The sequence below is a fragment of the Pelophylax lessonae genome (genome assembly GCF_965119305.1).
Source record: "Pelophylax lessonae genome assembly, chromosome: 6".
NCBI lineage: Eukaryota > Metazoa > Chordata > Amphibia > Anura > Ranidae > Pelophylax > Pelophylax lessonae.
This window is the reverse complement of record NC_138773.1, coordinates 240890146-240916217: the sequence shown is the minus strand read 5'-3', so window position 1 is coordinate 240916217 and position 26072 is coordinate 240890146. Positions and strand designations below refer to the sequence as shown.

The 26072-nt window shown below is 45.2% G+C and overlaps 1 protein-coding gene across 2 annotated transcripts; it reads right to left on the bottom strand.

The window, feature by feature from the left end:
- Window positions 1-301: 301 nt before the first annotated feature.
- PRKRA (protein activator of interferon induced protein kinase EIF2AK2) lies at window positions 302-26072 on the bottom strand. 2 transcript variants are annotated; one of them, XM_082262099.1, is made up of 8 exons: window positions 25849-26072; window positions 19445-19614; window positions 13001-13082; window positions 12132-12216; window positions 10907-11024; window positions 7983-8080; window positions 4085-4259; window positions 302-795 (listed from the first exon to the last, which is right to left on the bottom strand). In XM_082262099.1, the coding sequence occupies exons 1-8, from the start codon at window positions 25920-25922 to the stop codon at window positions 638-640; spliced, it is 960 nt and encodes a 319-aa protein (XP_082118225.1). In that variant the 5' UTR covers window positions 25923-26072; the 3' UTR covers window positions 302-637. The 2 variants fall into 2 exon arrangements, with proteins under 2 accessions (XP_082118225.1, XP_082118226.1); XM_082262100.1 differs by lacking the exons at window positions 19445-19614; window positions 25849-26072 and adding an exon at window positions 17358-17506.

Here is a 26072-nt window from a genome sequence, read left to right as displayed (position 1 = left end):
GATGGGTTTAGTTTTAAATGGAACCCACAGACATTTTCAAAGAGTAAGTTCTTTTTAGCCAAGTTCAATAAAATTTGAAATTACAAGTACAACAGTCAAGCCCAGTGTAACCAAAGCTATAGGCAGCAAATGTAACCATTTCATATTAGTAATAACTGAACATTTAGATTCTTACATAGGCCCAGGAGCCAGAAAACAGTATTTTCCCCTGCCTATGGTCGATCCTTCACAATTAAAAACTCCTGAAAAAAGGCAGCTTATCTTAAAATACACACCGTAGATGAAACAAGAAAGTCCAAACTTCAACAAATACTGAAAAAGTTTATTTTAAAAAAAAAAGTTAAAATAGGTTGGAGTGGACGGGTCCTTCAATTAATCTGTCAACCAGATATGTTCTCCTCAAATCAAGTAAGCAAGTTTTTTTCAATTTAATTACATTTTAAAACAAAGCAAGAATTCATACCCCATTTGGGTTCCTGGGAACTGAAAAGCATAATGACATTTAATACTTGGGATTCATTTATCCATACACTAACATACCATGTTCACAAAAAAGGTACCTTTCACTTTTGGTACAACCATGTTGGTTTATAGTTATCAATTATGGGAGGTAAAAAGAGGTGACCAGATTAAGCTTTCATTTTCTTCCAGCCATGATTTTGAGATATTGCAAAGCATTATGGGCAGCATCATTGTGAGCATTGCCACAAGAAAGACCTGTTCCATGGCATACAGTGACTGGACTGGTGGAGAGCTCTGCAAGACACTGGAACTGTCCATTGACACTAAGTTCCTCTGGAAAAAAAATAAATAAAAAAAAAATACATGTTACTTTGTATGTACCAGGTTATATACAGGACTGTGGTGGAGAAATTGCTCTATAAATGTGCTACATCACAATAAGCCTCCATTCACACTAAACTAAATTCGGCCTTTAAATCACGTTACTTCAAAGCTGTAGGACAGTGCAATTTCATCTGTGGCTTGCCGATATCTGTGCGGTTTCATGCATAGAGGTTGATGCAAGTCACACAACATGAAATTGCAAAAAACAGCGCAGGAACTATTTTTAAAATTGCAACTAGTAGCCAGCGCCTTAGAAAGACATTAGATGCAACTTCAGGTGTGATTTGTGTTGCACCGGTGTGAACAGGGGATAAAGCCATTTTCATAGAAAATACACTAGCATACATTTGGCTACACTAGCATACATTTGGCTACCCATTTAGTAAACAAACCACATTTGAAATCCTAGCAAACCCTAAAAAAAAAAAAAAAAAAAAAGTCAGATTATATACATGGCAGCAGTTTTATCAGCTGAAGGATTTGAATTTTCTGTTTAATCCATCCTGAGATTTTGAGGAGACTCATCCAGCAATGATTCCCGCAACTGGCATCTGACAGTAGCTCAAACCATACGAATACAGAAAGCACCACCAGATCAAAAATAGATGACAGAGTCCAAGATGATTTCAGTTGTTAGTAATGTAGCAATGAAGTCTTTGCTGCTCAATGACTGGTTCCAAAACAGATTTGTGAGGTCAATGTCTGACTCAAGATTTACCCTGTGTTGAACCCTAATGAATGCGGGGTGATGTTGCTCTCAATAGCATTTGCTGCAAAAACTCTGTGTGCCTTCACTTTTTATAGAGTGGCTGAATTCCTAGAATTCAGCTTTAATCACTTGCCTACTAGGCACTTTTACCCCCTTCCTGCCCAGGCCAATCTTCAGATTTTAGCACGGGCACGCTTTGAATGACAATTGTGCGGTCATGCAACACTGTACCCAAACAAAAAGGTTTCCTTTCGTTAAAAAAAAAAAAATAATTAAATAATAAAGCTTTTTGGTGGTATTACCACTGGATTTTTTTTTTTTTTTGCTAAACCAAAATTTTGAAAAAGAAAAAAAAAAAAAAAAAAAAAAAACACCCACCACATTCATAGTTTAAAAATTTTTGAAAACCGGTAACTTTTCTTCTTCACTGATGTGCGTGGATGAGGCTGCACAGATTGGCAGCACTGGTGGGCACTGTTGGGACTGCAGTGATAATCAAAACACTGATAATTAGTGCCCTTGATTATCACTGTACATGTCCCTTTTACAAAAAGCAGTTAATCGGCTCACTTCTCCTCACGCTGTTATCGTGAGGAAAGGAGTGCCGATGACAGGCTTGTTTAAATCCATGATAAACTGAGATTACCACATGATCAGCTGTGTCCAAAGAGCCGCTGATTGGCTCTTTACCTCAATCTGATCAGCAGTGTCCTCCGGACACTAGGATCACAGAGCACACTGCCCGTGCCCAGCAGCAGATGTGATCATATGACGGCATCCAAAAACTAGCTGGCTACGCTGTAGCGGTCATTTGGCTATAGCTCAGTGAGCAAGTGGTTAGCTTCCTGAGGTTAGATCTCTAGTTTTAGCTTCAGCGTTCTTTCAGCTGCTCTAATCACCTCAAGGATTCCATCACCAAGATCTACACTCCAGAGTTACAAGCTCTGCAAAAATTTCTGAGTCTCAAGCCTGCTGTTCTACACTCCAAAACCTAAAATGCATTAAAATTTAAAATGGAGACAAGACCTCTTTGCAAATGTCATAGTAGGCAGCCAAAAAAAATGCCAATTTCAATATGTTTTTAAATCTTTAATTGGTGAAATTTTTTGTTCTGCCCATCTAGGCATTAAAATAGAGGAACTTACTGTCAAGTGCATTTTTTTACTTACAGCAGTACCTACAAGCAAAATCCAATGACAGACTGCACATGAGTAGTCCAAGTTTATTTCAGAATGTTAGGCTTTCGCTAAAAATGAGCTACAAGATGCCCATTAGGTTTGCAAACTAGAAAAATCTCCTCAGTATACCTCAAATTTTGATACCAAAACTTTACCTCTCAGACTGGACAGCCAAGCCCTGCTAACTACTATCCTACCTCAATGGCCAACAGAGGGTCCTGCCACTGAACTAGGGAATGGCTGTTACTGGGAATTAGTCCTGAAAACTAGTTGCATAAAAGGCACAATGAAGGCTAGCAAAGTTAATAAGCAGGGCCTTATGTTTTAATATTTGACAGGTTCACTCAAAGCAATAATGATACAGGAAGCAGTGGGAGGGGAGCACTAGTCTAGGTTGCTAGAAAATAAGTAAGGGAATCTAAGGCTACAATGTATGCCAGAATACACAAAACTGCTTGCAACCAGAAATCATGATTTAGAACCAGAGCAGTAAAAACACATCAAATATACACAAGAGAACGGTTTGCCTATAAATGTACCTTTTGGACTTGGGTCTAATCGAATTGCTGCCTTTAATTAAAGGGCAAGTTTACCTTTACAAAAAAAATTAATGCACATCTTTTTGCAGGGGAAAAAAAAAAAAAAAGGTGCATTTATTTTACTCTACAGCCTGTAATGCATTGCCCCTGCGATGCCAGGCTCCTGCATTGCACCCGCGATCAGGGATGCCAGGCTCCTGCATTGCACCCGCAATCAGGGATGCCAGGCTCCTGCATTGCACCCGCAATCAGGGATGCCAGGCTCCTGCATTGCACCCGCAATCAGGGATGCCAGGCTCCTGCATTGCACCCGCAATCAGGGATGCCAGGCTCCTGCATTGCACCCGCGATCAGGGATGCCAGGCTCCTGCATTGCACCCGCGATCAGGGATGCCAGGCTCCTGCATTGCACCCGCGATCAGGGATGCCAGGCTCCTGCATTGCACCCGCGATCAGGGATGCCAGGCTCCTGCAGACACACATTTGTCTGCCCACACCTCGTATAGACAAGCAGTTAAATAGCAGGAAGAATCAAACTAAGACGATGCTCACCAGAACCCTTGCAGTTCATTAAGAACTAGAAGCTGGTGGCCGCAGAGGCCAATGGTAGATGCAATTTATTTGTTCACATAACTATGTGAATGAACCAAGTCCATGGCCATGTGGTTTTTAAAGTGTGACAGGGAGTGGGACCAAGAGAGGGGGGGGGGGGCGTTGAAGAGGAGGCAGGAGCATGGGTGGTGGAATATGCAACATATTCCAAAAGGTGAACTTCTACTTAAGGTGAGTGTACATAATATCAAAACACTTACCAATATCCAAGTAGGATACACGAATTTCTTGCTCTTCTGCCACCTCAGTCAACATTTTCACATAATCTGTGTTGGGAATACTTAGCGGGCTTCTTTTCAGCATGTTTATTTTCTCTCCAGGTGAATTTTTCAGCTTGTCCCAGGTACAACCAGTGTTATTCACAGTCCCCTTTTTCTGTAACAATGAAACCATTCAACATTTATTAAACCCTAGTCTTTTCTGCAGATAATTAAACAAAAAAAGTATTCAACAAAGCAGAGCAAGATGAAACAGCAGTTAAGTCTCACAAAAAAATAAAACTCCTACAATAGGACGACATACAGGGTGTATAGAAAGCATACAGAGTGCTATTGTACAAAATTATATACATAATTCTCGTAGGAAAAGTTGTGTCAAATTTGAAGAGGTCCAACCAGTGCAAATAGTAATATTAGGGAGAACACCCCAAGTACCAGCTATGAGCCACATTGGTCTGAGAACACCACTCAAGACTGAGATAGTAATCAGACAATACTGCCGGATACCAGTCACAGTACGTGCCCAGTCAGATACCCAATTTTCATAGATGAAGAGGGAACCAGGAAAATATGAAGAGCACACTAGAGGGAGTGGGGAAAAAAAAAAAAAAAAACACGGGGGGTTTGGGGGAAGAGGAGAAGATGCTATGCTGGCATGAGTGGCAGTAGGAAGGCCAGAAAGACTGCAATCCTGAGAACAGTTTCCAGCAAGCTAGAAAATGGCAGCCGACAACCAATGGATTGCTTTGCAAAACGTCTTCATTTGTTGGTCCCGGTTTATAATAGAACACTTAAGCATGTTCAAGGAAAAGTAGTAGAGGTTTTTGTCCTTTATATTATACCCATTTTAAAATTCTCAGGTAAACATGAAAATATTGCATATCATGTAGTCCTGTATTTTGTAGACAACATGGTATATTCTTCATATATAAATGATGGTATTTTTCAGCTATACTGAAGGAAGCTTTTTAGTCAAAACGAAATCCACTGCAGGTCCCTATACCCTCCATGTACCCTTTTCCAATGAAGGTAGGTCCCCATGGAGGCTCCTACCAACATCTCTCTAATATTGGGCCTTGCCAGAAAGCTCTAGTTTACAGATGCTAGGAATAGGCCAAGTGTGTATGCCACACTGACCATGTGCTTAAAAAATGAGTCTGCCACCAAAAAAACTGGATCTGATCATTTTATTTTTAACTTTAGTTAGGCCTGAGTCATCAGCGCAATGACTCACCCCTTATCAGAAAGCTCAGTACTAGGTTTTCTTCAAACTAAGCCTCTGCTGTGCTGTCTCTAACTTGCACTGAAAAAAAATACTCACTGTAAGCAGTGCATTTCCTAGCACAGCCATATTTGTCACACTACCATGACTATTACAGAGCTGGATTTGCCATTGACTGATTAGAAGCCCAGACTTACTGCAAAGCAATTTGATCTTTTAAAGCAAGTGAACAATATATTGTATAATAAAGACAAAACTACCCAACAGCATGACATTTCCTTCTTATATCCTAGGGCCCAGTGATGGCGAACCTTGGCACCCCAGATGTTTTGAAACTACATTTCCCATGATGCTCATGCACTCTGCAGTAATGTCGAGCATCATGGGAAATGTAGTTTCAAAGGGGTGCCAAGGTTCGCCATCTTTATGTAGAGCAACAATTATTTTTTTCACACCCTCAGAGTTCTTTGCGGTGGCCATGTCGAACTTGTGCTCCCACACCAAAAAAAAAAAGGAAGAAAAAACGTGTATGTTAACTTCCCATAATTTCATAAAATCTACATATACTAGTAAATGTAATAACAGATATAAATCCACTGTGAAAAAAGAATCTCAATAATCCTTGTGTAAATAGACACATTTACCATTAAATATAATATCAATTAGAGCAAACTGTGAAAATATTCAATAGTCCTCGTTTGAATATTCAATTCATGCTCCACCACCAATAGAAATGCTCGCTCACCTGGCCCTATAATCAATATACAGGTCACAGAATGCTTTTGTACATCTGCTGATGAATTCATCCCAGGCTCCCGAGGGTGATGGAGAAATAGTTTTAGTTTGTGGTGGAGCACAAATTGAGTATTTATTCACACGAGAACTATTGAGAATATTTACACAGTGGACTAATTTAGGATTTGCATATACAGTTGGGAAATTATTTGATCCTCTGCAGATTTTGTAAGTTTGCCCACTTAAGAAATGAAGGGTCTATAAAATGTTAACATGGGTGTATTCTTAAACGATAGAGACAGAATATCAACCAAAAATCCAGAACAAAAAACATAGGTTTTTAATTCAGTTGCAGTTCAGCGAGAAAAGTATTTGATCCCCAAGCAAAACATGACTGCGTTGCCAACAATTGTTTCTCCACCCAGTACTGAGGTAAGGAGTTTCTTGCAGTTGATGACCAGGCTTGCACACATCTTAGGAGGAATTTTGGTCCACTCAACTTTACAGAACTTCTCTAAATCCTTAAGGTTTCTTAGCGGTCTCTTGGCAACTCAAAGCGTCAGCTCCCTCCATAAACGTTCTTTAGGATTAAGGTCTGGATACTGACTAGGAGGATTTTTCTTCCTCCAAACATGGCGAGTTGAGTTAATGCCAAAGAGCTTAATTTTAGTCTCATTTGGCCACAGTGCTTTCTCCCAATCCTCTGAATCCTTTAGAAGTTCATTGGCATGACTGTACTCCCAAGATGGACTAGAGACTACAGACTACGAGCAGGGATCTGCAGTGTGCAGAAAGCAGTGCATAGAGCAACAACTAAAATGCACTGCTGATTTCAAACAAACAGAAGTAGGAGAGGAAACTGATTCTGGAGCTCATGGAGGATTTACAAGGAGGCAGAAGAAAACAAAAAAAATGTAATGGAAAATAGATGAAAAACTATGGTGTTGGAGAAGACTTGTGAAAGTCCCTTGGGAAGCAAGAAGATCAAACCAGTCAATCCCGAAGGAAAACAACCCTGAATATTCCCTGGAAGGACAGATCTTGAAGCAGAAACTCAAATACTTTGGCAACTTAATACGAAGGAAGGACTCATTGGAAAAGACCCTGATGCTGGGAAACATGGAAGGAAAAAGGAAGAGAAGAGGAAGACCGAAAACAAGATGGATAGATAGCATCATCAAAACAATGAACATGAAGTGAAGGAAGCTCAGGAGGCAGTGGAGGACAGAAAAGCCTGGTGTGCTATGGTTCATGAGGTCACGAAGAGTCGGACACAACTGAACAACAAGATGAAAATAGATTTGCATACGAGTGGATTATTTTGGGAGAAGGAGATCGTTTAATGTCACTTTAAGGGTCCATTCACACTAGCGCGACTTGGGTCACCTGACAAATCGCGGTGGGTCGCTCGCCATTGAATAGTACAGGACCCGTTCTAATAGGAGCGACACAAGTCGCTCCGACTTAGAAAAAGTGTCCTGTACTACTTTGGGGCGACCTGGAGGCGACTTACATTGAGTTCAATTATATGAAGTCCGTGCAAGTCGCGCAGGTCACCCCACCAAGTCGTGTCGCCACAGTCTGAACGGGGTCTTAATCTAAAGCTTGAATTGATTCGCTCGAAATATAATGAAAGAGGGGTTTCTGTTATGGCAGAACAGAACAAAATATCCGAACTAGCCGACATCCAAGTCTGTAGATAAGTAGCTCATACATTGCCCTGAACCACTCCAACTCAAAGTGAGACATGGAACTTTGTATCCATGTGTGAAGCAGCTCTCCAGAAAAAGTTAAGTCCAAAGAGCAGGCACTTTTATACTATTAGGATAGACAGATTCTCTGGTCTATGTACAACTCTTGTCATCTTTTGACTTTTTTTTTTTCTTTTGAGTATATTTGCTTACCATATAATTTCACACTTACCAAGGAGACATTGAGATTATCAGTGGGAATGCTTTGTAGTTTAGCCAATAACTTCTCTGCCGCTATCCTTTTTGCCACTTTCTTTGATGTGCCTGATCCTGCAAAGAAAAGAATGATTCAGATTTATTGGCAGCACTGCATGCCAATTGCATTAAGAGCAAGCCTATCTATGAAACAGTCCAGAAACAATCACATACAGTTAGGGCCATATATTTGGACACCGGCACAATTTTAAATTTTTACAGGTATTTACCAAAACATTTTGAAGCTATAGTTCTATAATGGATATTGGCTGAAGGTGCACACTCCGGTTAAATTTGAGGGTATGTACATCTAAATCGGAGGAAGGGTTTAAGAATTACACCTCTTAATAGCCAAACCCCCTTTTTCAAGGGACAAAAAATTGGACAATTAATTTAAAAGCCTTGGCCAGGTGTGCACTACTCCTTTTTTATTTTTTCATCAGTTAAGTAGGTAAAAGGTCTGGAGTTGATTCCAAGTGTGTTATTTGTATTTGGAATCCACTGCTGTGAACCTACATCATGCGTTTGATGGATTTGTTGAGTTTTTGAAGCCTTAGAATGGCCTGTTTTACTTGCATGGACAGCTCCTTTAGAGAGATAGCAGCAACATTAGGAGTGGCCAAATCAACAGTTTGAGGAAAGAACGCATTGATGAGCTCGGCAACATAAAAAGGCCTGGACATCCACGAAAGACAACAGTGGTGACTGATCCCAGGATCTTCTTTATGGTAAAGAAAAAAAAAAAAAAAAAAAACATTCACACAATCCAGACAAGTGAAGGACACTGGGGGTGCCATTGTCAAAATCTACATTTAAGAGAAGACTTCACAAAAGCAAATACAGAGGGTTCACCAAAAGGTGCAAACCATTAATGAACTTGAATAGAAAAGCCAGATTAGACTTTTTCCAGAACTGTTGTGGCTTTTTTAGATGTTTTTTGGAAAGCATTCTTTGGACGGAAGATTACATGATACATGATGTGACGCTACCACGCCGGCTCTGTTTCTAAATGCGAGACGCCGCAGTTTTATTGTTCTGCTTGCTTTTCAAGGAAAAATTGTAAGTGCAATTCGGATTAAACTTTTCTTGTTTACTTTTACTGTATTACACTATGTGCTCTTTATTTCCTCCTTATACACATGGTTCTTAATATCCCTGGAGGCAACTGCGAGAGTTTACATCAGATATACGGCACAGTGGTGTAGTGGGTGGCACAGTGGTGTAGTGGTTAGCACTTTCACCTAGCAGCAAGAGGGTCGCTGGTTCAAATCCCAACCATGACACTACCTGCCTGGAGTTTGCATGTTCTCCCTGTGCCTGCGTGGGTTTCCTCCGGGTACTCGGGTTTCCTCCCACACTCCAAAGACATGCTGGTAGGTTAATTGGATCCTGTATTAAAAAAAAAAAAAATTGGCCCTACTGTGTAAGTATGAGATTTAGGGACCTTAGATTGTAAGCTCCTTGAGGTCAGGGACTGATGTGAATGTACAATGTATATGTAAAGCGCTGCGTAAATTGACAGCGCTATACAAGTACATGAAATAAATAAATGAATATTATACCTCTCTTCCCCGGACATCTGAAGGAATGATTATATTGCAGCTTTGCATCCAAGCGTGTGTGGCCTGTCCATTAAGTTGGGGGCCTATGCTTCTGGTAAGCAGCCAATTTGTGTATTCCTGCTCCACCACCCTCCTTGGGATATCAGCTTTCTACCTATCATCGCCCATTCTGGGACTTGTGCTCTATTGATTCCTACATATTCCTTGAATGGACTTTTTTGCACACAGATGCATGATTTTTGTCATGTATAGGTCATTATTTAATATTTTGTGTGTATTTTTTACTGTTTGATGTTAGCGCTACACAATTTATTGAGAGTATTGGTTTTTGGTTTCTATAGACCTAGTGCATTAGCTGCTTTCACTATAACGTATATCACATTCAATTTTTATTTTATAAGTTTTAGCGCATGACTTCCTTGATTTTTATAAAGGTTTAATGCATTAGAAGACCTCAGCAGCTTCTCGTTTTAGAACCTACTTGTCCTACTCTCATACTGGACATTCCAGGTTATAGAAATGATATGAAACTACAGAGAATGTCTTGTTAAATAATAATGAAAGCAGGGCAAATCTGGTGCATCTGTGCATAGTAGCCAATCAGCTTTTTACTTCAGCTTGTTCCATTAAGCGTTGACAAAAATGACAAAAAAAAAAAAAATACCCGGAAGCCGATTGGTTTCTATCCACATGTGCACCAGATTTAGCACTCTCCAGTTTTAGTAAATCAGCCGCAATGTTTCGGCACTTCCAAATAGAATTGAAGGCTGACCCAGTCTTGTGCCATCCCTATTGCTTCATCATGGGGATGGTTTTAATGATCGAAAGGCAACTGCTACAACTAGCTTCTTAAATTAGTGTGTGTTGCTCATTTCCTATAACCCTGAATGTTAGGATCTGTGAGATGCACGTCCAAAAGTCTTTTAAAAGTAGCCATACTCCATGCAGCTACCACCATTTGTGGAAGACAGTTCCACATTCTCACCGCCTTTACAGTGAGGCACCCCTTACGCAGCATACAGTTAAACCGCCTCTCCTCTAATCTCATTGTGTGGCCATGTGTCTTCTTGCACTCCTTGGGACAAAATAGTTTTTCTACCTACGCTAGGATCGCCATTGATGTATTTGTAGATTGCTATCGCTCCTCTCCAATGAGAATAAATTAAGATAATCAATAACAAAAGTGTAATGCGACTCACTACAAACTACACTGCATCATTTCACCTGTAAATCTGCAGTGACCTGGTGATGGATAAAACCTCCCAGTGTCAATATTCTACATGTATGGCTATACAAATATGCCAATGGTACCACTCCAAATGCAGTACAGTAAATTTACCAGTTTCTACAAAAGTTTCCACTCTGCAGGACAGCGTGAACTCCCTTTTATGAGCTGGTCCTGCCTCCTCCGATACAAAATACTCAGGAAGTCTCCATCCTTTTTGTACAGCAAGCTCCTAAAGAAAGGAGGATTTTAAACATTATAAACAAACTCAGTATACAAAGACTTTCACCACACAGAGATCAATTCACAGAACATTAAGGGCCCATTATAGCAGCGAGCGGTGCTAAACCGACCCCTGGTGTGTGCTATGAGACAACGCCAATGAGCCAATCCCAGCACATTGCAAGATTCTTTTTTTTTTTTTTTTTTCACAGCACTGTCAGAACATCGCTGGTGACATTTCAGTAGAGTTTTATTCACTGCGGTGGCATTGCAAAAGTTCTTGACACAACCCGCTGCTCTGAAAAACAGGGAAAAAAAAAAAAGTATTGCTTGCAGTACTTTTTTTTGCACGCATCATAGGAATGCATTGTGCCCCGTCTACGAATTGGGGATGCAATGGAAAAAGCTGCAAGATCAGCCCTGCTGCATCCGGGGTGAACAAGCTGTAAAATTTCAACATTTTGGCAAAACACATGTAGAAGTGCAGCTACAATAAGGTGCAGATATGTAACTAATTCTACTACACAGCCACCCAAACCCCTTAGAACTTTTTTGAAGGTCTAAGCATAGGTAAATCCTCTCCGTCAATTCACAAAGCAATAATTGAGCATGAATGCTAAGGCCCCTTTCACACTATGCGTCCGTCGGACGGATTCCGTTTTTCTCAGCGGGGGATCGAGCCGCCGATCCCCCGCTGAGCAGCAGGAGGACAGCTGTGTCTCTGCGCTGTGTGCGGAAACACAGCTGTCAGTTCCCCATGCATCTCTATGGGGGAAATCGGATGGGAACGGACCGTTGGTCCGTTCTCATCCGATCCGATCGACGGATGGAAAATAGGGCTTCCATCCATCAGATTAGACGGATCGGCTGTCAGCGGACATGTCTCCACTGCCCCATAGGAATGCATGGGGGGACCGTTCAAATCCGCCAAAAAAACGGACAGGCGGATCTGAACGGTCCGCCTGTGTGAAAGGGGCCTAAAGCTTTAGCATTATATGAGAATATAGTATTCAGGTGTGCTCTGGAGGGCCTGCCAGCTAATCTGGGAGACCAAAACTGCTGTGATGCATTTCACACAGGTTCAGACAAATAGTATGTTAAAGAAAAAATAAAATACCTGAAGTGAACCAATAGGATTTTCTTGAGCCTGATTAGCCGCTTGCTTGGATACATCTCGTGTAATGGGTTCTGTCATAGGCAAACTGTAATTGACAAACATGCAAATGTGAAAATCAAGACACTGTCTTTATAAAGAAAAAAAATGCACTGGTCCTGAAGTTATTAAACATCTCAACCCTTCCATTTTAGCAATTTTCTGTCTTTCCACTCTCACAGATGACTAAACACATGCCTAGACAGGTCTTCATCACTCAAACTAAATCACTTTTGAATAACCCTTTCTTTAGGCCAGTGCCATTTGGCAAACATAGAAACCCGAGCTCACTTGAAGCTCGAAGTGTCATTTCATTCTGCTATTCTCTCATTGAAGCTATGTCACTTTTGGAAATTTGTGTGCCAAATTGGCACTTACATTGGACCCAGCAGAGAATGGTGAGAGCAATATGGCAGCTTGAGAGACCCTACAGAAGCTATGGATTTTGCTTGTGATTCACCTGCTACGTTTTAACATTGCTTTAACTTGAGCCTAGGTCATACATGTGATTTTCAGTAGGAAAAAGGTTGCATTTCTTCCCCCACTCATCAAAAATCTTTGGGGATCACATTCCTTGTCACATAAGCTTTGGGAGCAAAACCAACTTCCGAAAGCACTGCATATAGAAATAGAAAAATGGCTTCAAGCAATATTCTGAACTTATTTAGACAAACAATACTCTTCAGTACTGCAATGACCTGTCTTCCCAAGAGTGGGGGCATAAGATAAGACCAAAGAGCCAGAACAACTGTCTGTCTTACAAAAAGTAAATACAGAATGGTATTTTGCACTTCCAATTTGCACATATGTTTACATATTATATCATATCTCACTTTAGAGTGGCATCTCCTCTTAATATGTTCAAAGCGGATTCTGCAGCTTTATGTTTTGCAATCTTCTTGCTAGGCCCATCCCCTATAATATACAAAGAATGAAAAATATAAAGTTCAAATATCAATAGAAAATATAAAGTCACAAAGTGACAGCACTATCGAAAGCCTTTGTTGCTTTTCTAGCATATATCTGCTATGTCACAATATAGAGGCTATCCAAACCCAAAAAACACAGGTCCTTTCCCAATATATTAATATTTGCAGCCAATACCATTACTACAGGTACTTATATAGCGCTATCAATTTACGCAGTGCTTTACACATGTACGGTACAGTCCCTGTTCCCAAGGGGGCCTACAATCTAAGGTCCTTAACTCACATTCATACACATACTAGGGCCAATTTAGACAGGAGCCAATTAACCTACCAGCCTGTCTTTGAAGTGTGGGAGGAAAATCGGGGTACCCGGAGAAAACCCAAACAGGCAAAAGAGAACATGCAAACACCAGGCAGGTGACATCGTGGTTGAGATTTGAACAACCCTAGTGCTGCTAGGCAGAAATGCTCACCACTTGGCCACTGTGCTGCCCTCCGCCCACTGTAAACCCATCATTCCATATCCAAATGCAACACGTCAGTGCCACTTTCCGAATCGCTGTCAAGCAATGCTGGAGAGGGGGGGCAAGAGAACCTTGTACATCATGTAACTGGCATAAAGTCTTTGCAAAGGGCAGAAAAAAAGTATAGATTTAAAAAAATATATACATTTTAGAACTGCATATTTTTTTAAAAAATTGCAAGTATTAAAAAAACAAATATACTGTCAGGAAAGTCTGATTTTAGCTGTATTTTACTTTAATAACCAGATATACGAAGTCCATATAAAAATTTTATGAAGTGTAAAATGCAACATTATCCAATATATTCTTTAAAAATTTGGCCTCTATGTTGTATGGTAAAAAATAAAAGCACACGTTTTTAAAAGTTTACAGAAAACGGATCCATACTAAAGTAGACAACTATGACTTTAACCAATGCCAGAATAAGTAGTAATGAATGGAGGTGCAAGAAGCTTTATACACTTGGAAAATGTTCCCAACTCATACCAACTATTTCATCGGCGGCAGCTGAGACACAGAACACCAAGGTCACTTGAGAGAGACGCAATACAGAAATGCAAGGCTGAACTACAGATACCTGCTGCTTCAGCTCTGACATCAAAGATTTGGTTCTTCCATTTACATTAAAACAGTTTTCCTACCACTCATAGCAAGCTGAACATTCCTGATTAATGTAGGCACTTAAAGAGGTTGTAAACTCGTTCAAAACATTTTTTTTTTTTTTTTTTTTACACAACCTGCAAGAGAAAGACATGAGCTAGTATGCATCGCATACTAGCTCATTATGAAATACTTACCTTAGAACGAGCCCCCACCGTGCCGCTCTCTTACCTGTATGACGAGCGACATGTTCAGTCGCCCGTCTTCCGGGATCGCGGCATCCGGCCATCTGATTGGCCGGAGCCACGGTGACGTCACTCCCACGCACGGGAGCCGACGGTCACGGCACGGGGCTCTGAAGGAACGGCACGATCAGCCGTTCCTTCAGAGCGCATGCGCCAGTGACGTCACTGGCTGCATTAAAGGTAAATATCTCCTAAACGGTACATGTTTAGGAGATATTTACAGTACCTATAGGTAAGCCTTATCATAGGCTTACCTATAGGTACAACTTCCTGAGGAGGGTTTACTTCCTCTTTAATAGTTACTAAAGCAGCAGCCCTTTTTGTAGTTAAAAGCACATCCAACCACAAAAAAAAAAGTATTACAAGTCCTTAATAGTGGTGGCTCAATATTTCTATTTTTTTAGGTTGAGAACATTTTCAGCAAGTACAGAAACTACCTGTTGAGCTTGCCAGAAATGCAGTGTCCTTGTCACTTCATGTAAGCTAAAAAGAAAGCACAAAGATCTTTATTATGTAAACTACTAGGATCATCAATCCACCATGTCATGTAGATAAACCAATGCCCAGAAGTCCATGCTGAGTGACACATGGATGTCCCCATAGCTAAAATGGAGGAAAAAAGCACAGACATGAAGGGGTTGATTTACTAAAACTAGAAAGTGCAAAATCTGGTACAGCTCTGCATGGTAGTCGATCAGCTTCTAACTTCAGCCTCGTCAATTAAACTGACAATAAAACCTGGAAGCTGACTGGTTTCTATGCAGAGCAACACCAGATTTTGTACTCTCCAGATTCAGAAGTGTGTAATTGCAGGAGCTCCAGGTGAAAATTGAAAAGTGCCTTAAAAAAAAAATGAATGCAGCTACCACTTCCAAGGGCGGTTTTTGGGTTTAGACACGCTTAAAGCAGTTGTCAAGTCTAAAGTTAAAAAAATTAAGTCATTTTAAGACCTCATGCAGAATGGACGTTTTTACAGCTGCTGTTTTTGGCGTCAAGACGTTTTTTTTTCTGCAGCCAGTAAACTCCCCAGCATGTTATCCTATGTGTCCACGCACACATTGGCTGTTATCAGTTTCTTGGCAGGGGGGGGTTTTCTGGCTGGAAGAAACCCCAGAACTAGTGGGTTTTAGAGCGTTTTCACAGCTGAAAAATGCCTCCCAACTCTAATAAAAGTTTAAAAATGCCAAAAAAAAAAAAAACACACGGCTATTCTGCATTTATCAACATTTTTGAGCCATAGGCTTTTGTGGGAGTAAAAAAATAAAAGCTAGAAAAAGCTACAGTTGAGAAAAGCTAAAAACACTACTATAAAAAAAAAGCTGAAAAACTCCTAAAGATTTCTTACTGACGTTTTGATAAAGTCCAGTGTGCATGAGGCCTAAAAAATAGGACACTCACCTGCCCCAGGATCCAGCAATGTCCTCACCTGACCAGTTTCTCCACCGGGCTTCGGCCCCTGGCGCTGACATACTAACTGCGGGCAGCCAACTGACTGCGGCTTCACAGGCTGTGCCATTTGATTGGTCCTGCAGCTTTCTGGGACCTGTGACATGTACCAGGACAGGAGGTCGGGGGGTTGTTCAAGGAAGAGGGGAGGCGGAAATTCCTGCAGTGATCTGATCTACAGTGGGGGAGCGGGGAAAGGGAGGGGGTAAGATTGGGGTTGGGCGGTGGAGGAGGAGGAAGAGCAGAACTTCCCCTCTTGGGTGAAGTTCCTCTTTATATTTGTCCCCCTTCTTATGGATGAATATTGAGTAACCCGACACTTCTGGAGCTTCAAGGCTTCCTGTGCCCAACAGCTAGCTCTTCCAATCCTAATGTTCTATGCCATGTAATGTCACCAGCTGTAGTGAAGCCTAACGACAAAGAACCACTGGAAAGTATTACATAAAAAATGCAATAATTCCACAGTCAATGGTTTTGCGCATATACACACACAGTAAAGGACAAAACATTGTGCTGCACTAATACTACTACAACAAAAGAACAAATTGGGGGGGGGGGGGTGATTTTCAAAGGGTGTTGCACAGAATTCTGTTGGGCTGCAGTCTATCAGAGGCCAGCACTGAGATCAAAGTGTGCATAATGGGCACCCATTCCTCAGTGTACTCCCTCCACAGTCACTGTCACCCCTCTGATCTGGCACAGGTGCATAGATTTTGTAATGTGGTGGCCAGAGCCTCATGAAAACTGAGCATCTAGTGCCCCCATCAGGTCTGCCTTGCTGTTTATTGATCATGCATAGCTCTGGGCAGAACCATAGCTGCTATTCAGTCCAATTGTGGCTTTCAAACCTGCCTATTGCCATCTCTTTTCAATCAAAACAAAGGCGCATCTGCTGGGAACTAGTCTTCCAGATCCCCGTCAGGATCAGCCCACCATGTGACTCAGTTAATTTACCAAATCTGGCATTGCCATATTTCAGAAAGGACTTTAACACTATCCATTGCTGGTAAGCCTTTATTAAAATGTTTTATTGTGGTTTATTCAAAACACGGATCGACAAAAATTATAATAAAATTACATATATGCCTTGATTATATTTGCGGATCAAGGATCACATACAAGAGAATTCACTAACTATTCAAGAACAGGCTATGTTCACAATTGTTCAAACCAGTTTACTCCAAACATAATACTTTAATATTTAAATATAAAAATACAAATATAATTATTTATAATAACGGTGAGCATGTCCGCTCCTTAAAGCAAAAAAGACTGTCCAGACTCCAGCAGACTCCAACACTGACACAGACAAGAAAGAACTAAAAATGCAGGCCCTAATAGCCAAACAGGAAAAACTTTACAAAACCAACCAACTCCACGCAACAAGAGATCTGGTGAACCCAACACATGATACATTACCTTCCCAGTTTAAAAATTAGATCTCACCTTTTTTCTTAGAGGAAGGATTGACTTTATCCGACATCGCAGTCTTATCTGTTCCCGACCAAGACTTCATAGGAGTATGAGAGAATAGATATTGAGGGAGCAGGTTACCACTCCCACCGTTGAATAAACTACAGCTGTTCTCAAGGATTCACATTTAGGGACTTGGCCTATATATACCAGCCTACTCAGAACTTGTCACATAACCAGACAGTTCAGTAACTGATACTATTAAAGCATGGCAATGTATTTTTCTTAATACCAACACTGGTCCTATAAACCTGGTGCAGTATAAATACCAACAAAGCCAACTGTTGATTGCAGAGCTTTGGAAAGGCTATTTGCTGGAAGTACTGCTCCTAATAAATCCTCATTACGTAAAGCGTTAACTAAAGGCAATTTTTTTTTTTTTTGATTTGGATGGAGTAGAGTGGGATTGAATACCTGTCAGTTGTTATTGTCGTTGTTCCGTGCAAAAACCCTACCCTCGTCACTTCCAGCATGGGTATGTCATTCATCAGCTAAACCGCTTACCAGTGCGCATGCTTACAGCTGCGGAGGGTAGGGAATTTTCACGGGGTAGTGCTTTTTAACGTTACACCGCGTCATTCATTAGCTGTTGCCGTGCGTCCCACTGCGCATGCCCAGCCACTAAATGAAATTATCTCGGCTCCAACCCTTGAGACTTCCCTTATCTCGGCTCCAGGAAAATGTTAAAGTGGCAGCAAAAAAAAAAAAAAACATCACGGGTAACAGCTGATGAATTGGAACGTAAAAAAAACAAAAAAAACACAACACTACCCTGTGAAAATTCCCTACCCTCCGCAGCTGTGAGCATGCGCACTGGGAAGCGGCTCAGCTGACGAATGACGTACTCGCACCGGAAGTGATGAGGGTAGGGAATTTTCAAGGGGTAGGGTTTTTTAACATTACACCGTGACTGTCCTCAGAGATATTGACCCCATTTGTCCCATAGTTTATGTTCAATAACTTGTCAGGTACACGTGAGAATGTAATAAAAAGCATTATATTATATATATATATACACATACACACACACACACACATATATATACACACACACACCAATATATCCTCCTTCTCAACATCATAGTTGAGAATTGTGGATAAATAAATGCTTCCACAACAGTTGAGCACCTCCCGCCTCAAAGTGATTGTAAAGGCGAAAGTTTTTTTTTACCTCTATGCATTCTCTACATCAGTGGTCTTCAAACTGTGGTCCAGGGCAAGATGTGGCCCTTTGCATGATTTTATCTGGCCCTTGGGGCACCATTTTATTCACGTATACCAACAATGGGGCACAATTCCTCCTAATGACTCCAAGGACTAGGCATTTTTCCCCCACTGATATTGGGACCTTTTCTACTCCCTAAACCCATAGTCCAGCCCCCTAAACTCTGAAGGACAGTAAACTGGCCCTTTGTTTAGAAAGTTTGGAGACCCCTGCTCTACATTAAAGTGGTAGTAAGGTCTATTAAATGGGTCCCTAGCAGCTTTTAGCCACTTTATATTAGTACATTATGACAGACTTGCCTACAAAACGCAGCCCTCCAGCGTTGCGCTCTCACCACTTTCTTGTCCCTGGCAGCTTCAATCGGCGCCTGGTCTTTCTTCGGGGGTTTGCGATCTTTGGCCCCTTAATTGGCCGTTCCGGGGCGACGTCACTCCTGCACATGCGCACGGAAGTCACATCCCAAGGCACACAGAGCGAGCCGTTAAGCGTGGTCTCAGCTGCGCTCGGATCACATTACTCGCTGACGGGCAGGGGGGAGATTTAAAACAAAAGAAACCTCTAGGGTCTCTTGTGTTATAAAAAGCCTGCCTGTCAGCAAGGCTTGTAATAAATGACTTTACTACCACCACCTAAAGGAGCTGTAAACCTCCAACATGAAATATGAACAAAGCAGGACCACGAATGCAATCCTTTGAAGTCTTGTGCGGTGAAAAAATAAAAAAAATTTCTGCAAAAAATGTGCATTTTGCCCAGAAAGGTGAACTTAAACTTTAAATGTCATTCTAACATTAAACCAGTATGGGTAATTTTCCAGACACAGCCAACAGCCTCATACCTGAGCATGATATTTCACCAATAGTAACACGGAAAGTGAAGCTAGGATTATGGGCTTGTCCTTCAGCCTTCTCCAAGGTGTAGACAGGGGGGTTGTTGGTCTTCGTTCCAAATTCATGTAGCAGCTGAATTGGAGTCTTGCTGATGTTGGCTGTGGTCATTTCATTTAAGCTACAGAGAGAAAAAACAATCTTTTTGAAGAAAAAAATAAAAATTTGCCCATTTTTAAAAGTAGTTTAAACATTTTCAAATGTAACTTTGTTTGCTGCAAAGTATTGCTTTCTTCCACAAAGGCCAGCAATTTGTTTCTGGTATTTATATTAGGCTGTTTATGGCACATAGTGGGTGTGTAGCAAACATTTTGGTATAGAGAATTCTGTTCTCTACTTATCATGTACCCCTTGTGACAAAATAGTAATGGACAAGATTAAAAAAAAAAAAAAAAAAAAAAAAAAAAAACTTGTGTGCAGCAGCTCCCCCTAACATTTACCTGAGCCCTATCGCAATCCGGCAATGTTGCAAGAGCCTCGGCTGTCTGGGACTCCACTCCTCGGCTGAGACAGTAGCGGGAGCCATTGGCACCTGCTGCTGTCAAAGTCGGTGAGCCAATGCGGAAAGAGGGGGCAGGGCATAGCTGTGGCTCTGTGTCTAAACGGACACACAGCAGTGGCTCGGCTTGGGTGCCCCCATAGCAAGCTGCTTGCTGGGGATCATTTAGCAGAAGGGAGGGGCCAGGAGTGCCGGCGAGAGACCTGAGACAAAAGAAGTTTGGGATTGCTTGGTGTAAAACCACTGTACAGAGGAGGTAGGTATGACATTTTTGTTATTTTTAGTAATGAGTCAAAGGTTGTAACATCAGCCAGCCTCTCTGGTTCAGCCAATCAGAGGAAGCTTTCCATTCATTGTTAGAATACATCGCTTTCTCTGAATGGCTGAGCGCCGATCAGATAACCTTCAATGAGGTATGAGACTGGAAGTCTTGGCTTGAACCCGGAACACAGTGTAGTATGCTGTATTAAGCCTCAGCTACATACAGTTTATTACGTCCAGTGGCCCCCCACGTTACAGCGCACGTCCAGTGGCCCCCCCACGTTACAGCGCACGTCCAGTGGCCCCCCCACGTTACAGCGCACGTCCAGTGGCCCCCCCACGTTACAGCGCACGCCCAGTGGCCCCCCCCACGTTACAGCGCACGCCCAGTGGCCCCCCCCACGTTACAGCGCACGCCCAGTGGCCCCCCCCACGTTACAGCGCACGCCCAGTGGCCCCCCCCACGTTACAGCGCACGCCCAGTGGCCCCCCCCACGTTACAGCGCACGCCCAGTGGCCCCCCCCACGTTACAGCGCACGTCCAGTGGCCCCCCCCACGTTACAGCGCACGTCCAGTGGCCCCCCCACGTTACAGCGCACGTCCAGTGGCCCCCCCACGTTACAGCGCACGTCCAGTGGCCCCCCCACGTTACAGCGCACGTCCAGTGGCCCCCCCACGTTACAGCGCACGTCCAGTGGCCCCCCCACGTTACAGCGCACGTCCAGTGGCCCCCCCACGTTACAGCGCACGTCCAGTGGCCCCCCCACGTTACAGCGCACGTCCAGTGGCCCCCCCACGTTACAGCGCACGTCCAGTGGCCCCCCCACGTTACAGCGCACGTCCAGTGGCCCCCCCACGTTACAGCGCACGTCCAGTGGCCCCCCCACGTTACAGCGCACGTCCAGTGGCCCCCCCACGTTACAGCGCACGTCCAGTGGCCCCCCCACGTTACAGCGCACGTCCAGTGGCCCCCCCACGTTACAGCGCACGTCCAGGGGCCTCCCACGTTACAGCGCACGTCCAGTGGCCTCCCACGTTACAGCGCACGTCCAGTGGCCTCCCACGTTACAGCGCACGTCCAGTGGCCTCCCACGTTACAGCGCACGTCCAGTGGCCTCCCACGTTACAGCGCACGTCCAGTGGCCTCCCACGTTACAGCGCACGTCCAGTGGCCTCCCACGTTACAGAGCACGTCCAGTGGCCTCCCACGTTACAGCGCACGTCCAGTGGCCTCCCACGTTACAGCGCACGTCCAGTGGCCTCCCACGTTACAGCGCACGTCCAGTGGCCTCCCACGTTACAGCGCACGTCCAGTGGCCTCCCACGTTACAGCGCACGTCCAGTGGCCTCCCACGTTACAGCGCACGTCCAGTGGCCTCCCACGTTACAGCGCACGTCCAGTGGCCTCCCACGTTACAGCGCACGTCCAGTGGCCTCCCACGTTACAGCGCACGTCCAGTGGCCTCACAGTGAGGGACATAGTTAATTTGGGCCAGTAAAGTGTATAAAAAGCTGGAGTTCGGGTTTAAGGTCACCATACAATCTGACTGTACAATCTCCTACAGATCTACCATCAACTATATAGTGCAAGGGCCTGCCTCATTTTACACCAATGAAATGGATTAAAATGAAATGAGAAATATGCCTTGAGTCCTACGGGTTCAGTTTACACCACTGCGCTGCAAAAGGTAAGACATGCACTACTAGTCTAACGTGTGGTTGAGCCACATTTTTGCCACCCACCAACTGCAATAGACAGCAGACGGGTGTTTATATGCCACGGGACAGACGCTTTACACTGCCAACCTGTAGCGATCAGCAAGCCCCTGGAATTCTACACATTCAAGTGAATGCAGCATATTTGTGGGCAAAAATTGGTTAAAACAGTGGTGAGGAAGTGTCACATGGCTTCCTCACCGCCCTTTTGGTCACCTCTGAGGCGTGCAACGAAGATTGTCTAAATCTACTCTTAATCCAGGGCTTGACAATTCTGCTTAGAATCAGCTAAGAAAAGTTAGGAGCCAGTTTTTTAAATCTGCTGCCCAGCACCCAGAACTGCATGTCCGGGGCGTCAGGCAATAAGAATTGCTCATGCCTGGTGCCAAGTGGAAAAAAAAAAAAGTGCCACTGATGAGGCTGCACTGATAAGCTGCGCTGGCAGGTGGCGCTAATAGGTGATGAGGCTGCGCTGATGGGGTGGTACCAATAGGCACTGATAGACGCACTTCCGTCCACTCAGCGGCAGTAAGGAAAGGGCGACTGATCAAGCCCAGCTGTCAACCTGGGAAAAGAATGTCGGAGGTGGGCGGGCAGTGAGAGCAAGTGGCGCTCATCACAGCACCGCCCACCAGAGGGGGCCGGTTCACATATAGGAGTGTGTATCCCGCTCCAGTAGGCCGCAAAGCTACAGGCTCAATTATCGGCCAGCCCGACGCGGGAGGGACACATGGGAGGATTCCGGCAACTGCTGTGGTGTAACCCAACCGCCAACTCACGATTTCTAGTCACCATTGCGACCTGGGTTTTGTCAAGCCCTGACTTTTTCACATGGCAAAAGCAGTTGGTATTTTAGGAATGTACAAAATAACAGTGAGGAGAAATGCACACTGGTCAATAAGCTCAAAGTATACAAAGTATCAGTGTGAAAATATTTTACCCTGAACTCCGTAATAGAAACAAAATGAATTGTATCATTTCACTAGGAGATCGTTCTGTGAATGAGGGCCACTTAAGCCTCTTTCACACAAGCTGCCCGTTTTTCAGGCAGATCTGAACGGACGTCCCATGCATCTCTATGGGGCATCAGATGTCAGTGGAGACATGTCCGCTGACATCCAATCCGTCATATCCGGACGGATGGAAACCCTATTTCTGCATGTCTTTAGAAGGAGATAAGGAACAGGACATGCAAGAGGAAAACATTAAATCTGCTGGGCTTGTAAGTGCATGGGAGCAGTGTAAACCCCCCCCCCCCCCCCCCAAGGTGAATTCAGTATCTGACTTCCATATGTGTTTTTTATCCCCGAGTGGGGATGGAGAAGGCAATGCTTGGAATCTCCATTTCTTTCTCTCTGCAATGTCATGTTTCCATAGAACATAAGTGGAAGAAGTTCTCTGAAGTTAGAGGAAATCCTCTGATACAATTGTCACCAGAACATGTCCCACAGGAAGATCTCCCAACCCCCTCCCACCCTGCTGACAGCTGCATAATGCTGGGATCCCCATCCCTGCCAGTGACAACGGTCACCAGGACAAATGGAGGGGGAATCTCCCCAGGAGGGGAGCATCCACTGACACCATGATGGGGGGGGGTTACTATTGCATCCACTGACAACATGATGGGGGGGGGGGGTTACTATTGCATCCACTGACACCATGATGGGGGGGGGTTACTATTGCATCCACTGACAACATGATGGGGGGGTTAATATTGCATCCATTGACACCATGATGGGGGGGTTACTTTTGCATCCACTGACACCATGATGGGGGGGGGGGGGTTACTTTTGCATCCACTGACACCATGATGGGGGGGGGGGGGTTACTATTGCATCCACTGACACCATGATGGGGGGGGGGGTTACTATTGCATCCACTGACACCATGATTGGGGGGGGGGGGGTTACTATTCCATCCACTGACACCATGATGGGGGGGGGGTTACTACTGCATCCACTGACACCATGATGGGGGGGGGGGGGGTTACTATTGCATCCACTGATTTTACTCCAAGGTCAGTGTGCGTTGTGATGTGGCAAAAAAATGCAGCAGGACCAAAATTTTGGGGCCTTAAGGAGCAAAAATGCAGCGCTATTGTGTGGCCCTCCAGGAAGCACTGGGGCCATACATGAGACATTCTATCATTTTCCAATTGACCAGCACTGGTATAGTGAATGGTCAGCCTCATCCTTCCCTTACCCAGATACATCCAGAGCTGTCCACCTTCATACACTGCAACAAATTCCTCACCAACCTTACAGCTCCCCACTCACACGGCACTGACATTTGATTGGCTACTTGGGCCCATCGCAGCACTGGCGCCTCATTGGCTACTGGGGGGCCATCACAGCACTGACCCGATTGCCTACTGGGGTGCCATCGCCGCACTGACCCCTAATTGCCTACGGGGGGGGGGGGCATCGCTGCACTGACCCCTGATTGCCTACGGGGGGGGGGGGGCATCGTCGTACTGACCCGATTGCCTACGGGGGGGCCCATCGTCGTACTGACCCCGGATTGCCTACGGGGGGGGGGGGCCCCATCGTCGTACTGACCCCGGATTGCCTACGGGGGGGGCCCATCGTCGTACTGACCCCTGATTGCCTACGGGGGGGGCCCATCGTCGTACTGACCCCTGATTGCCTACGGGGGGGGCATCGCTGCACTGACCCGGATTGCCTGGGGGGGCCCCATCACCCCACTGACCCTTGAATGCCTACTGGGGGGCCCATCGCCGCACTAACCCCCAATTGCCTACGGGGGGGGGGGGGGGGCATCGCTGCACTGACCCCGGATTGCCTACATGGGGGGGGCATCGCTGCACTGACCCCGGATTGCCTACGGGGGGGGGGGGGCATCACTGCACTGACCTCTGATTGCCTACGGAGGGGGGGGGGGCATCGCCGCACTGACCCCTGATTGCCTACGGAGGGGGGGGGGGGGGCATCGCCGCACTGACCCCTGATTGCCTACGGAGGGGGGGGGGGGGCATCGCCGCACTGACCCCTGATTGCCTACGGAGGGGGGGGGGGGGCATCGCCGCACTGACCCCTGATTGCCTACGGAGGGGGGGGGCATCGCTGCACTGACCCCGGATTGCCTACAGAGGGGGGCATCGCTGCACTGACCCCGGATTGCCTACGGGGGGGGGGGGGGGCATCGCTGCACTGACCCCGGATTGCCTACAGGGGGGGGGGGGCATCACTGCACTGACCCCGGATTGCCTACAGGGGGGGGGGGGCATCACTGCACTGACCCCGGATTGCCTACAGGGGGGGGGGGGGGGCATCGCTGCACTGACCCCGGATTGCCTACAGGGGGGGGGGGGCATCGCTGCACTGACCCCGGATTGCCTACAGGGGGGGGGGCATCACTGCTCTGACCCCGGATTGCCTACAGGGGGGGGGGGCATCACTGCACTGACCCCGGATTGCCTACAGGGGGGGGGGGGGGCATCACTGCACTGACCCCGGATTGCCTACAGGGGGGGGGGGGCATCACTGCACTGACCCCGGATTGCCTACAGGGGGGGGCATCACTGCACTGACCCTGGATTGCCTACAGGGGGGGGGGGGGGGGGCATCGCTGCACTGACCTCTGATTGCCTACGGGGGGGGGGGGGGGGTTGGGGGCAATCGCTGCACTGACCCCTGATTGGATGCCTAGCGCCCCTCCAATCACCTAATCTCTGCTGTCCAGAGTGAGGCGGGCAGTAAGTTGTAACTTCAATGGTGAGGCACTACAATTCCCAGCACAGACACTACTCAGCCGGCCCGGTGTAGAGCGCACTTCCCCCCTCCGAAGCTCGGTGTACGCCGGCAACCCAGGACTGCATAATGGCCGCCCATCTCCCGGTGCTTCCCAGCCTCACTTACCCCGGGGCGCCCCTAGCGGTGACGGTCTTCTCAGAGCTCCTTTTAGGCGCGGCTGGAAACCTCTCCTTGGACATGGCGTCTGAGGGGGAGAGAACGGCCTGCTCTCCGAGGATTAGAGCCGCGCGGAAAAGGTTCTCTCCCGGCCGGCAGGTCTCTACTGCGCTGCACACAATCCCAGGGAGATGCCGGGCATAGCGGAAGGGGCGGAGCTACACGCCTCCATA

Excerpts from the sequence above, each read along its gene's own strand:
- PRKRA (XM_082262099.1), bottom strand. The coding sequence starts at position 25,922 with ATGTCCAAGGAGAGGTTTCCAGCCGCGCCTAAAAGGAGCTCTGAGAAG. Across the intron at positions 12,217-13,000 it reads AGAGGAGATGCCACTCTAAA|TTTGCCTATGACAGAACCCA; the intron begins GTGAGATATGAT and ends TGTCAATTACAG. Across the intron at positions 8,081-10,906 it reads GGAAACTTTTGTAGAAACTG|GATCAGGCACATCAAAGAAA; the intron begins GTAAATTTACTG and ends TTTTCTTTGCAG.